General features: G+C 50.7%; 1 protein-coding gene across 1 annotated transcript in view; it reads left to right on the top strand.

The window, feature by feature from the left end:
• Klf13 (KLF transcription factor 13) overlaps positions 1 to 14,189 on the top strand; it is a 50,226-nt gene extending 36,037 nt beyond the window's left edge. Inside the window, exon 2 of the mRNA XM_075952575.1 lies at positions 8,767 to 14,189. Coding sequence (XP_075808690.1) covers positions 8,767 to 9,056 — 290 coding nt within the window. The 3' untranslated portion in view covers positions 9,057 to 14,189. The remainder of the gene's footprint in view (positions 1 to 8,766) is intronic.
• The last annotated feature ends 814 nt before the right edge of the window (positions 14,190 to 15,003 follow it).

Below are 15,003 nucleotides of genomic sequence, written 5' to 3'. Positions count from 1 at the left end.
ATCTTGATGCTAGATGAGACCTCAAAGCCCGCCTCCACACACTTCCTCCAAGAAGACTACAGTTACTCCAACAATGCTGCCTATACTGTTATTCCCTTTGGGGCCATTTTCTTTCAAAACACCACAAGCCTGGTCTCCTTCCACTGTGTGCTCCAAGAATCTAACTCATGTTGTCAGGCTGGCATGGCAGGTGCTCTTTAAACCCGCTGTACGATCTTGCCAGTCCCATGACTAGCATCATTTTCTAGTTGACCATATGGAATTTGGGGGGGGAGGGTCTTGGCTTGGCTTAAGTAGTGTTGCAGCCTTCCCTGGCCTCTGTCTGCACAGGAGAACCTGTTCTCACTTCTGCACAGACGACAGGCAGGTGTATGTGCACCTTCAAACTGTTTGTCCAAATGCTTCATGCTTTTGTTCTACGCCTTGTTTTCCTCGCAAGGCTGTAATACTTGGTAGCCTGTGTTGTAATAGGAGCAGCGGGCTGCATCCCCGGCACTCGGCCGCCCGCACGGCTAGCTTTACCCGAAATAATTACAGGGAAACTGTATTCTTTTAAACACTGCCTGGCCCATTAGTTCCAGCCTCTTATTGGCTAGCTCTTACATATCGATCTAACCCATTTCTAATAATCTGTGTAGCTCCACGAGCTGGCTTACCAGGAAAGATCTTAACCTGCGTCTGTCTGGAGTGGGAGAGTCATGGCGACTCTCTGATTCAGCTTCTTTCTCCCAGCATTCTGTTCTGTTTTCTCCGCCTACCTAAGGGTTGGCCTATCAAATGGGTCTAGGCAGTTTCTTTATTAATAAGAAATCACTCCCGCATCAAGCCTGACTCTTACGGTCCGCAAAGAACACCGGCTTATTTGTGTCATTCTTCAGTTACATGGGTTCCACAGTTTGCTTAAACATCTGTTGAAGAACCTTATTGATTTCTGGGCTTCAGCTATGCTGATCAGTCAGGTGTGTAGCCTAGGCACCTTGGGTTTAGGGGACTGGAGGATCTGGAGTGTTTTAAAATGTGACAGCAGGGGCTGGCCCAGCACTTTGAGCATGACAGTTGATACAGAGCTGCAGTCTCAGCCACCACAATTATACCCTCACTAACGTTGCCAAGTCTCCCAAGTCACCCCGAGAAGAGCTTTTCGCAATTGTCCTTCTGTAAGCAGAGGGACAGTGTGGCTGTGTCCCTGTAGCCTGAGCATCTGGTGAATAAAAGGTATATTTCAGTGGACTCTTTCTGCCTTGAAGTCCTGATGGAGGGATGTTTGGGGTTGTTTGAAAGACCCACTGTAATCTCCCCATGAACTGCTTCTGCGTGGTTTTCTGTTTTTTTCCTTCCAGTTTTCATGAACTCAATATTGAAGATGGCGAGCTTCATGTGTATCTTTTCCTGCTTGTCTCTTCCCTTTCACTCTTGTCTAGAATGACTTCGTCTGCCAAGTTCTGTGTAGTCCGGTTAGCAGTCCTTACTTTCATGGCTTCCGGACTTTGACTTATTATAAAGAACTTCGGCCCAAGTATTAAAACAGTTTGCTCATAGAACATTCAGGGTTTCATCTTTCACAGTCAAATCTTTGACAAGTTAGGCTTTCTTTTAACTTTCGACATTTGAACTAGTATGTAAATGTTGAGTGTATTTATGGAGGGCTGTGTGATGTATTGTGATTGTAGCATAATGGATGAAGTATGGGGCTAACCCTTACAGACACTTGATTGTTTTAATACTTCTTGTGACACTCCCCCTCTCACTTGATATGTCTGATGGAGTTGCCACTTTGTTTGAGTCTGGCTCTGCCCTCCTGCCCCACTCCAGCAGCTATATCTTCAGACACAGCAGCTCCTTTGCAGAGCTTTTCTGACTTTATTTTCTGTACACATTTTATTTATTTATACACAAATTATCCCACGCCAAATTGCAACAACTAAAACACCAACTTTAAGAAATATTCCTGCATCCACCACAGAAACTGTCAAGACACATATTGGTCCGTAGTGGAGTCTGACGTTGAGTAGCAGGCCCCCTTCAGCATCCGGATGGCGTGCGTTCCTGCGCTTACTGCTTTTCAGCCTCTTGGCTAAGATCAGGTGTAGGGATATGATGCGATCCGTGGCATTGGTTCCCACAACAGTAGCAGCAGGCCAGAGTGCCCTGAAGTAGGGTCAGGGGCAAGAGCAGCATCCATAGCCAGTGGTTCCTCTCTCTGTTGCATGCCACCCATTTGCCCAGGCATACAAGTCCACAGGTGACAGAAACATATCTCTTACAAGCAGGCATGTGTCCTCCAGTCATTCTCTACCCCGCACAGTGACTGAGAAAGAGGTAAGATGGCAACTCAGGGCATCAGCAGCAGTATGTGGGCAGGGAAGACAGTTTCCTTGCTTTGTGCATCTCTCCTGATGCAGACTGAGTCCTGGGTCCTGGCTGTGACTGGCTCTGCCATTAGCCAGCTCTCCTCCCCACGGTATATATATCTCACCTGTTCTGTGGGTGAAGGAGGCAAATCATTTGCAGATTAGCTGTCTGACAACCACATGGTACCCTTAAGGATTAGGGAAGTCCTCCCACTAGTCAGAGTCAATCCTTCATACCCAGTGAGGCTGTGTACCAGAATTTTTCTTTGAGGTCTCCAGTTGATCGTCCCAAATATTGAGCTGTGCGTTGAGCTTTGCTAGGAGAACAAGCAGGCCTTCTTAGAGCGAAGACTATCTCAAGGCATTTTTGAGGTTGAAAGCTAGAAGTGGCCCCAAGCCAGTGACCACAGATCAAAGCTGTCTACTGATGAATGACAGCCCACTCTGGTATGGAGTAGCCAAGCCTGTGAGAGGCTGCGAGGTGTAGGTGAGGTGTAGGTGTCGGATCTCTTTAAAGGCTTCTGATTGTTCTGCCCCGCCTCCCTAACCCCCACACAGATCCTTAAGCCTGCAGAGGGCTCTTCCTATAATCTAGGATACTGCATAATATTGATGATCTGCTTTTGCAGGGGGTCTCCTAGTCAGAGGGGCATCACTCCCAGGCCCTCCCTTCTCCCTCTGCCATAAGAGTTGGATGCTGGCTTGGGCAGTAACCCTAAACCAAGATCAAGCAGTAGGTTGTTCTGCCCGGTCCTCAGCACATGTAGGATGGGGCTAGGGAGGGCAACAGAAAAGTCTCTAAACACACATGCTGCTACTCCTGAGAGGTCCACACAAAGCAGAAAGGCATTGTGGTTTGTGCAGGTGCTGCTGGAACCTGGAGTCGCCCCCTCAGCTGGTGGGGAGGAGTGAGTGGCAGTGAGACTTAGCTCTCTGATTGGTGCTTGGTTGGAGCATGCCCCTTGGACCGGAGGATCCAGCACAGCTGAGCTCAGACTCTGAGCTGGGGCACTTTGAGAAACCAGCAACACTTGTGCGCCTCTGCTGCGGGACAGCGCGCGCCCAAACCCAGTGAGGGCTTTGGTGGGAGGAGAGCCTCGGCTGGGCTGTCTTCGCTTCCCCCTCCTCCGGCCAGCCTCACAGAGAGAGAACACGCTGTTCCCGCCCAGGCCTGCGGCTTGGGCAAGAGCGTGTGGGACGTCGTGTTCCCTGATAAGATGAGGCAATCACGCTCTGCCTGTGCCCTGTGCTGCTTGCTGCTAGTAGCGGCCTCGCGGCGGCGCCAGGGAACATTTATGTAACTGTGATCCTGGCGAGCCAAGTACCCCTGGCCAGTCTCACCTCCGGCTAAATCCCCAAGACACACTGCACCCCCACAGCCTCCGCTTTGTTCTGAAGTCCCCCCATAAGGCTTAAGCCCCTGCACCCTCTATGCAGGATTCCTGTTCCATAGCCCCCCTCGGACTTTCACTTGGCCTATAGCTTCTGGTTCCTGTGCCTCCCCAGGCACTTCCCCAACCCTGTGACACCAACACAGCCTAGCCCTGACCCAGTCCCCTTCAATGGATGGTTTTCTTTCACTTTTCTGTCCCTTACTTCCCTGCCCACCCAGTCACAGCGCCTCAGATTCAGCAGCCAGCCCCCTTTCTCTCACCGGGTTTCTCTTCACAAAGCCTGATCCCCCATCTTGCCCTGTGGCTCCAGTCACCTCCCCATGCACCTTTATTGGTCACCCAACAACATCCTGCCCCCTGGTCCCTTTTAGCTTCTGAGAATGGGGTCCCCTCAGAGCTTTGGGATTTCTCAAAAAGACTGGCTTTCTATAGGGACCAGCCTCCTCTATTCCGGCTACCTTCTTGAGGGCCAGTGCCTTTCTGAGTTAGACTACACCTTATCCTTGGGGGCTGGTTGTACCCAGGAGAGCAGATGCAGGACAGTGGGGGATGTTGGGACTGTTGTTTAGCCCATCCCCCACCCCCTCTGCGGTGACGGGAGGTGGGGTCTCCAGCTGTGTGCTGGGATTGTCTGTAGGGTGTGTCCTGTGATATTTTAGGTCAGCCACTCTACCCTGAGTCCAGTGTCCAGAGCAGCGCTTTCAGAGCGATGCTGGAGGGCACCTGTAGGCACCTGAGACCCTCTCGTGGCACCGGGAGCTAAAACTGTTGACAGCGGTGACATTCCCCACCTTTGCTCTTCCTAGAATGCCATGGAAAATTCCAGAGGCTGTGTGATAATTGATGGCATCCTCCTCCGGACAGCTGCTGGAATGTGTGCTTGGGTCTTGTTTGTGTTGTGTTTTTCCTAATGCAATGAGTATCAGGGGCACACACAGACACACACACACACACACACACACACACACACACACACACGTAGAAGCTCTTCAGAGAGCTCACAGGGATAGTGCAAGGGATGTGTCCTGCAATATGGAGTGTCTTGTGACCCCCACCCCCATTCACTCACCCTCCATTATACACACTAGTACCCACATGTATCTTTGGCAGCCTTGGATATCACCACTGGAAGTGGGCATGTAGCTTGAGCTTCTGCCCATAGACTTTTTTTTTTTTTTAAATAGGCTGATGGAGGCATAGAGAGCAGGTGGGAGGCTGGTGTCTCTTGGGTTGAGGATTACGCCCTGAATTCAGGTCCTGCCTTGAGCATGTACCAGTGAAAGTGTGGAAACCCTTCCCACTTTCCGCCCCAGTGAGACACTCGCTGCCCTTCATTACCTGGCCCATCCTTGATAGTACCCATCTCGTATGCTTCCAGGAACGCAAGCAGAAAGATCCTGAAAAAGACAAAGATCGGGGCCTCTTAGGAAACCAAGTGAAGCTGAGTTCAGTGGATTCTGTCTCCACCCTGAACCCAGCTCCCACCTCTGCTCCAGTCTAAGAAGACCCCATGGGTGGGGTTAGCAAATAAGAACAGACACTTTGGAACACGCCAGGCCTGGTACCAGAGCTGGTGGTACATAGCCTATAGCATCACCATGTGGGCCCGACTGTGAGGACAGGACAGCATATTTGCTTCCTGTATCCATCGAGTGGATAGCTAGAAGCAGCTGAAATTTACTTCTCAGTTTCTAAACGAAACCAGACATCTCAGAGCAAGATGCTGGCAGGGGTGGCTCTTCCTGGAGGCTCCAAGACAGCATCTTCTTTCTTGCCTCTCTCCTCTCTTCCAGTGCTGGAGCTGGCAACTGGGAATTTGTAGATGGAGGGTCCTGGTCCCTTACCACCATTTGCCCTTTACTTCCCTCTTGGAACTTGTGGCTTCATCTCAAGATTCTTAACCCTATCCCAGCACTCGGGAGGCAGAGGCAGGAGGATCTTTGTGAGTTTGAGGCCAGCCTGGTCTACAAGAGCTAGTTCCAGGACAGGCACCAAAAACTACAGAGAAACCCTGTCTCGAAAATCAAAAAAAAAAAAAAAAGATTCTTACCCTAATTATATCTACAAAGACCCTTTTCCCCCTTCCAAATTAGGCTGCTTCTCAGATTCTGGGGATTAGCGGCTGGCTGTATCTTTTCATTCATCGTTCCTCCCACTGCAAGCAGTTTGACCTGATACAGGTGACTGCAGACCTTCCCAAGGTGCTGCTGCTGGTTAATAGGCCCTGTGAATAGCCAAGAATAGAATTAGCATGTGACCCACTTCCCACTTTCTTGTTGACAAGCCCCTCTTCCCGGAACCAGTTGGCATATTCAGCATTACCATCTCTTTGACTGTGGTTGGGTCAGATATTGTTAAAATTGTATTTAGACATTTTTTTAAATTTGGGGTGTGGTGGCACATGTGAATGGAATGGCATGTGTAAAGAGCAGAAGATAACTTTTGGAAACTGTTTCTTTCCCTCCAATGTGTGCGTCCTGGGGATAGAACATAGGTCATTCATTATGTTTGATCAAGCAAACACCTTCACCTTTAGAGTCATCTCTGGCAGCCTGCAACACAGAAGGGCTTATTGAACTGTGTTCAGTTCAGCACTGCTCCCTGATCTGATTTTAGTTGTCCTGATGGGTACTGTTTAATAATAATAATAATAAAATAGATATCATGTATGTCTGTGTTATATAATGTATATATAATATATGTTTCTTAATTTCTCAAGTTAACCTGTTTTCATGCTATTTAAGAATTCACCTCACTCCTACGCTTTTACCCACCTCCTCCTGAACTGATAAATACATAATTTTAATTATTATATTGTTTAAATCCCACTGTGTATCTTTCTACCTTTCCTCGAAAGCCACATTTTGTTTGTGACGCCTGTCTCTGCGCTGTGCTCTATGTGACTGGTCCTGTCACATAGGCTGACCCACTGAGGCCTGTGCTGGAGTTATATTTACTTCTGCCTTCCCATGGGGTCATTGGGAAAGATAAGTCATTACCTACGAAAAGCAGCTGGAGCCTTGGAGCTCTTCACTGGTCGCACAAGATCATCTGGCATTTTAGTGTGTTTTGAATATGGTCGTTGTTGTCGTGTGTCCAGATTGCTCCTGCATTTCCTGGAGTTCATCGTCATCTTAAGAAAAGAAAAGAAAGAAATGTGCCTTGTCCGTGTCCTTAGATTTATCTAATATCTTGGTCATGCTCTCTGCAAAGAATTGCTTTCTTCCTAGGGTTATCCCCTGAAGGCCTTGGGACCCTGTCTCCCCAAGCCTCCCCCTTGACCCCTGGTTTCGTGGTGCCCCCCCCCCTTTTTTTTGCTGGATGGAGTATATGAGATGTAAACTCTCCATCCCCTGCCCTCCAGTGTGTCCAGTATGCCCGACATGTGGTGCCTTGTTCTGGCGTGGAAGTCTGATGCCTGTTTCTCGCATACCACTTATTGAGTATTGAGATCTCAGGTTTTCTACTCACTGTTGTAATTATGCAGAGATTCTCCTAGCACTTCCCTCACACCTCCTCCTGATCTTCCCAGCATGCTCTCCTGTCGTTCTCCCTGTCCCCTACCCCTACCACACACACTGGCTGCACACTGTCCTTCTTTCCACTGTCTGTACCTCTTCTTAGATAAAAGCCCCTGTACTGATTGCTGGAGCTTCCATCTTCTTGTCCTCCACTGTCTGTCAGAAACAAGAATTGCATGCAAGGCTAGCAGTCTACTCACAGAACAGTCCTGGAAAACCGAACCAGAACGTAAGGGCGGCCATCGTGGCCATGCCCCAGGCTGCTTGGTTTTGCGTCGCCTCTCAGTGTCTTTCCCCATGCTGTGGAAATGGCTGAGGAAAATCCTTGTCTCCATAGTACCAGGGGATGGAACACTGCCGCGTTCACGAATTTTCTAGAATTGGGGTTTTTTTGTTTTTTAGGATAGTTCCTTGAGTATATTTCTAGCTTTTTGGAATTATTCTTTAATCTAGAGTATTTCTAATTTCTCAGTGCTTTTTTTTTTGGTTTTGTTTTTTTCTGAACTTGCTTCCTGTGATATTGTTTGCTCTGGGCATCCCATTGTATCTCAGATTGTGTTGAACACTAATCAGAAATTTTAGGTTAATGTTCTTTTGTTTCCTGTCTTCTTTTCCTCTGGAGCTGGTAGCTTTGTTGCTGTCTCCTTTTCATGCTGGTGATTTTCATTGGCTGTCAGGTGGCCCCAAGTATCTGTTTATATTTAAGGTGGATGGATGGGCCCTGTGGATTTCCTTTGCTAGACTTGAAAGGCTGGAACTCTTCCTTAGAGGCTCTATAGGACAAGGAAGCAGGAAAGGCAGCTGTGTGGCTCCCCCAGTACAGATAGGGTTCATTCTGGGGTGCCACCAAATGCTTGCCAAATGCTTCTCCCCTAGTAGCTGGTCTTCCCCCCCCCTCCCTTCTCTATCTGTAGAGTTTGGGTAAATGCTAGCGTGTCCCTTGATTTGAGCAAAAAGTAGATTGGGGTCCAGAGTGAGTCCACACTACCCCCTGAGTTGCACTGTGCTCTGCCTTCTCCACACTTGCCTAGCTTCGTGCCGTGTGTGTGTGTGTGTGTGTGTGTGTGTGTGTGTGTGTGTGTGTGTGTGTTCGGAGCCATTACCTTTGTGTGTCATCCTGCCTGAGTCTGCAGAAGCCTTTTGAAGTCTGCTGCATGCCAGGCCTGCATTAGGACCCCTGTCAGAGCAGGTCCAGTGGGCTGGCAGACTCCGGGTAGTGGTCTCTCAGACCCCCTCTTGCTAGACAAGATGCCTCCCCTTCCTACTCTGGTCCTGCCCGGGGAGTGTTGATGGAATGCTTTCCCTTGTCTGAGCTCCACTGCCGAGTCGGCCATGTTGTGTGTCTTCCTCAGCCCTGTTCATCTGCTTGCATCTCAGGTGCGGGCTGAGAGCTTGTCCACAGGATGGGAAAATGGGCCTCGAGGGTGGTTGAGAGGCAGTGGCTTGACTAGATGGTGGGGCGTGGCCGAGACTTAAAACCTCTGCCCCTGTCTCCCACAGGTGAGAGGCCCTTCGCCTGCAGCTGGCAGGAGTGCAACAAGAAGTTCGCACGCTCGGACGAGCTGGCGCGGCACTACCGCACGCACACGGGCGAGAAGAAGTTCAGCTGCCCCATCTGCGAGAAACGCTTCATGCGGAGCGACCACCTGACGAAACACGCGCGTCGCCATGCCAACTTCCACCCGGGCATGCTGCAGCGGCGCGGTGGGGGCTCGCGGACGGGCTCGCTCAGCGACTACAGCCGCTCCGATGCCAGCAGCCCCACCATCAGCCCGGCCAGCTCGCCCTGAGCACCCGCCGCGCCCGGACCGCGCCCCGCCCCGCCCCCTTGATAATAGGAAAGCTGAGTGAACTTGAGAAGTCCACAGCAAAACACTTTTCTTCACCTCAGGTGTCAATTTTTAACATAAAAAAATTGTTTTTTCAAAAAAAATATATACACGACCCACAAATTGCACAATAGAGCTATCCACGAAGTTGAGATTCAGCGGTGTCGAAACCCCCCCTTTCTCAGGGATGGACGCGGTCCACGAGGTCAGTGAGGGCACGCCTTTCTGCCGCCTTACTCTGTACATAGATTTGCACTCTGGAGTTTTCTGTGAGGTTGGGAATCACACTGGGGCAGAACAGGCCAGCTGGGAGAAGATGTGGCCACCGACATTGTGGTTTTGCAGCAGGCCCTGAAAGGCCTGTGCCCCCTTCCTGCTACCACTCAGTGGCACCTCTGCCCCTTGGCCTGGCTTAGAGAACAGGTGGGTCTGAGGGACTGGCCACCTCACAGGGATGCGGGAAGCCATGACAGACCGTGGGAGCACTTGCCTGTGGAACCGTGGAGAAGGACATCTGCCTTCTGAGGTGGTCCTGCCTGTCTACCTGCTTGGCTTTCTGCCTCCAGAAATCCTCAGAAAAACGGAGGCCAGATGCAAACCCTGCCTGGATTGGCACAGTATTGCTGCCAACAACCCAGGGAGGCGGCCTGGGCCCTGCCTGCCCTACAGAAGGCACCTGGGACCCTTCACCATCACACCATGTTCTCAGACTGGGAAATAGTGCCCTGGGCATGTTGTGCTGAAACTGCTTCCCCCAAAATTGGTGTTGTTTCATCCAGTTCCCCCAAACTCCCGTGCCCTGGACCACCGTGGAGGCGCCTCTGTCTGAAGCAGGACCATCACGCGGCCTCTGCCTCTTCAGTCTGTGTGTGGCTGTGCCTGTGGCAGCACTCACACATCCCACAGAGACTGCTGGTGGAACTCCTTGGAGCAGAGCAGCAGATGCTACTGGGATGATGCTGGAGAAACAAGGATTCTGCTTTTCTGGGGGGGCGGGGACACCATATGACAGTTGTGGGAATCACCTTCTCCGAACCTTGAGTGCAGACTTAGCAAACACCCAGTCTCACCCCTGTTGTACTTCCCGCTTTCCCTCCTGTTTCTGCCTGCCCTGCCCCGGAGGACCCAAGCCACACCCATCTGCAGGGCAGGGACAGGGAGGGGACTGCTGGGAAAACAGCTGGAGTAGAAGCCGGGCCTGACCTGTTTCTCCTGGAGTCCAGACCTGGGCTGCTGTGTTGGATTCAGGTGCTGGGCCTCATTGGCAAGACCGTGTCCTGGTTGCTCTTCTGCAGGTCCACGGAGGGTCCATCTACTCCCATCCTGCAGAGGCCCAGGCGTTTCCTCCCCTTCACCCGAGAACTGGGGCCTAAGAACATAAGGTCCCAGGTCTGATCGGATATATATGTGTATGTGTGTGCGTGTGTGTGCGTGTGCGCGCGCGTATGTATTGATTGGGTGGGCTTGGGATGGATTTGGGGTGTCTTACAGAGACCTCTCTTCATTTTGATATGGAGGATCAGCCCTTGTGACTCAGAGGGCCGTAGATGGGCTTCCTGGGCCCAGAGTGCCTTGGTTGTGGTCATTCTGCCTCCACCCCAGCCAGCCCTTACACAAGTGTGGGGGCGCAGCACAGGAAAAACCCAGAGACCATGCCCAGCCCGGTCTGCGGTTTGTGACTCTTGTCACGTGGCTACCATGTAGACCTGGGGCACTGCTTTCTGACTACCTGTGTCAGCTTTGAGAGGCTAATGGCATATGGTGGCTTCTGGTGGCACAGTGGGTGCCGAGTTGGGCTGTTGCTGCCAACATGGTGGTTGGGGGATGATGGTCCCTGTCCTGGTCCAGAGCAAAGCTGGCAATAGCTCTGCTCGCATTTCATCTGGGGAGGAGACTGGAGTACGGCTGTGGCCGGGACCTTGACTGAAGGGAACCCTGGGTGCTTGGGGTGTGGCGATCTTCCGCGCTGAGTTCCAAAGTGTAGCCCCTCCCAAAGTCATTTGTGTGAGGCGGAGAAAGCCACACTCTGAACACATTTCACGTCTCAGGAATTCACATTCCAGATTCAGGAATTTTATTCCAAAGTCCTTTGGTGCACCTACATCTATGGTTCTGAAGACAGAGAGAAGCAGCAGTGTTGCCCCCAAGGCCAGCCAAGGCCTCTCCTTGGGAAGAGCCAGCTGCCTCCGTGTGTTCTACCTGCACAGTCACAGAAGGGGGCTTTCTAACTCAGCCACTGTCTGCACTTAGGAAGGGTAAAAAAGGACTCTAAGCCCCATCATCTTGGAATAAAAGAAAGAGCTGGTTTGTTGTAGAGTGGGTTGGGGGGTGGGGGAGGGAAAGCGGGCGTAGGCTGTTTCCAAAGAGCACTTAATTTAATTTTTCCTCTGAATGACCCAGGGCTGTTCCATCTGATGGATGGAAGGGTAACGTTGCCTTAAAACAGAAATATGCAGGCGTTGGCTATTTTGGCAAATGAACGTGTCTTCATTCCCGAAGTGGTTCTCCTTTAATGGCAGGGTGTGGTCCTTCAGCATGGGGCCAAGACAACCCTCATGGACCCCCCCCCCATATCATCTGGGGCTTCGGTTCATCTCATCAGCGGGTGGGATGAGGGGAGGAACATGATTCGACTCATTTCCAGTGGGTTCTCATTAGGTCCCCATCTCGTCATAAACAAGGGATTCCTTTTAAGGTACAGCAGAGTCTTCCCAGCCTGGGTCTGGTGCGGGGGCTTTGAGTTTTTGCGGTTATGGCCATACTTTCTGGTTTCAGTTTGACTGAGAAACCTATAGGGTGCCCAGAAATAATACTGAAAAGTCAAATCCTTTTTTTTTTTTAGGGACAGGAGGCAGAGATCCCACAATGAAAGTGCCTGAGTGAAGGAAGGGAGAGCTCCCTGTAGCAGTGTCTAAAAGGAATTCTGGACTTCAGCCATCAGGGGGCTGGAGTTTAGCTCCTGTCCCAAATGAAAACGTCCCTCTTTGCATCAGCCATATTAGGGGGTCACTGTCTGTTCCCCAAATGCCTACTGAATCCTACAGCCATACAGAAAACAGCCCTTTTTCAAAGAGGGCCCTAGGTTCTCTCTTGATGGGTGCTATGTAGGGATGGACAGTGATGCCCCTGATGGGAGTGTGGCCCTACTTGGATCCCGCCATGCCTCCTACCCACAGGACCTGAGGTGCGAAGTCCCCACTTCCGGCCCATCCCATCTCAACTTGGTTCTGAGGCCAGCACTGGGACAGACACAGGACTCACCAGCGTGCGGCCTCCCCGGGTGCAAAAAACGCGCACCCTGGTGTCCCTGGTGAAGGGTGTTTAGATGTGGGGAAGAGGGAAGATGACATTCTGTGGCTCCCAGAGAAATGTGGCAGAACAGACGGGGTTACCTTTCAAGACTTCCTGTCCAGGAGGCTGGCCCTTTTCTAGCCAGAAGCAGGTCTAGCTACGACACGCACAAGGTCACAGCATTTCCTAGAGCTTCATCTGGGGTCTCCACGAAGCAGGGGCACCTTCCACGTAAGACAAATCTGAGCAATAGTTTGGCCTCGTTTCTCACTCCTGGTTGTGGCTTTGTTTACAAGGCTGTCTAGTTTGACTTCTGACAGGTGTTACTGGTTGCTGCCCCCTCCCCCCAACACACACACACACACACACACACACACACTTTACAAAAGGCCGTTCGGTCAGAGACAGTGCTGAAAGGTTTATGTATAGCCATGTTGTGATCAGTAAGAAATGCTTGATAGGTCACCCACATCTTTTTTTGCTGTCCAAAGTTTCCTATGTGAGTCCTGGTGGCCATGTCTTTCAAAGCTGAAATCCAGATGTGGACTCACTGTTTTGAAATCAGGATGGCACTAGGAAGAGCCAGGTCCTCTGACTAATTTTCCTGATTCTGAGTCTTTGAAGGTTTGTCCTGGACACATTCCAGAGAATTTTGTACCCAAACATGGATGCTCAATCCAGCTAACTACTGATACGGGCCTGAGCACTGCTGAGGGAGAGGCCCTTCCTCTGGCTGACCAACTGACCTCCAGTGAAAGGAACAGAACTGGCCTGGAGGCCCCAGTCCACCAGGGAAAGGAGGCTTGCTTGGTTTCTGTTGACCCCACACCCCCCCACCCCTCACCCCCCCCCCACAGGGTTAGTGGATTTGTCCTGGAACTCTAGCCCAGCCCAGCTCCCCTACCCCCATCCCCCAATCTCACACAGCTTTAAAACTTCACTACTTTGTTTAGAAACAAACAGGATGGCAAAGAAGACACCTCCCCCACATCCCTGGGACTGGGCAGGAAACGTAGGTCAGGCATGGGGGTGGGGGTTCTCCCTGCTGTTTCCCTAGAGCTCATGCGGGGGCTGCCCCGTTAGCATTAACAGGGTCAGCTTGTGAGCTGATCACCTGTGGGCCAGGCTGCCCTAGTCAGAACTGAGAGCCTAGACTTCAGAGTAGCCCTTCCCCAGGAGCAGCTGGGGCCACTTCTCAGACGCTGCCTGATCATCTCTCCAGTGTCAGACCTGAATTTAGGAGGACTACCCTGGTATGTGAGTGGAAGGACCTCTCTGTTCTCCCTTGCATACTGGAGAGGCCCCGGGTGCCTGGTGCTTTGTGACGTCAGAGCTCCTATCCTCCTTGGTGACTGGAAATCTCTGTTGCGGTTTTGTTGGCTAGGCCCAGGTGACTGTTTTTCATGCAAAGCCATCGGTGGAACTTCTGTGGGATCCTTTGCCAAAACCCCAAGGCAAAATCTGAGGGTCCAAGGCCATTTCCATCAAGTTCCAGATTTTCCTTTCTATAGGAACTTCTTTTTTTTTTTTTTAAGACTACCCTAGCTCCCAACATGCTTCCAAAGGCCATGTTCCGTCTTTCCTGGATCACTACAGTGAAGTATTACAGTTGTATAGTTCCCAATCTGGCCTTGGCTTGCTCGGATAAAACTTTGTTATGTATTTTGTAAGGCATAGATTCTATATTGTAATGTCCTATGCAAAAGAAAAAAATTAATGAAATTGTAAATTTTATTGTTTTAACATGTATGCATGTTTAGTGACGTTTACATTTTGAAATAAAATTTATGATTCATTATTTTATTTGCCTAGGTGGACACACTTGAAGGGTGTGGTCTACAGAGACTCTGGGAGAGCGACAAGTTAAAATCTGGAGAGACTCCAGCCACTGAGTTGAGGTGCAGAACCTTAGCTGGGGCTTTGCACAAGATCTCTGAGGACAGAGGGGTCTCTTCTGGGTGTGGGGGACATTGGAGTTCACTAACATTCCCTTCTCTTCCTTGCAGTCGGCAGAAAGGACACAGGAGGATGTGACGCCCATGTCCCCAGAGGGTTCCATGCTTCCTCCAGCATCCTTTTTGTTGTCACTGTAGCAAATGGGCTAATGAAGCCCAAGAAGAAGGGCTGTTAGCCAGCTGGCTCCTTAGCTGTAAGCCTGTGGGGAGGCAGTGTATCAAAGCAAGAGGGAGGGCTGGTGAAACAAAGCCTTTCACCTCTCCCTGAGGTGGAAGAGGAGAGGGAGCCCGGTTCCCACTGTGTCTCTGACAGGCACATCATCATGATCTAAGGACTTAGGTTCTACCATCTACCAATATTACCACCCTGGGGAGCACCTCTTCACATAGACACGGAGGAGGCTTCCAACTCAAACTATAATGCTCCCATAAGCATGCACACTTTCCCTGGATGCAGCCACCCTTTGACTAAGATTCTAGAAAATGCCTGTTTCTAGCCACAAAAGTTCTGTGGTTGGTCATGAGCCAAAGTTCACTGCCTGGGGAAGAGAACAGAGATTTGTTGTAACACCAGAGACCAAGTGCCCTGTGATCTTTACCTGTCTCCATGGTTACTCCGGGATGCCAGCTATGGAAAGGAACAGCTAGCAGGGTCAGACTAG

The sequence above is a fragment of the Microtus pennsylvanicus genome, chromosome 18 (assembly GCF_037038515.1).
Source record: "Microtus pennsylvanicus isolate mMicPen1 chromosome 18, mMicPen1.hap1, whole genome shotgun sequence".
NCBI lineage: Eukaryota > Metazoa > Chordata > Mammalia > Rodentia > Cricetidae > Microtus > Microtus pennsylvanicus.
The sequence above is the reverse complement of the archived record's forward strand: the minus strand, read 5'-3'. Positions and strand labels throughout refer to the sequence as shown.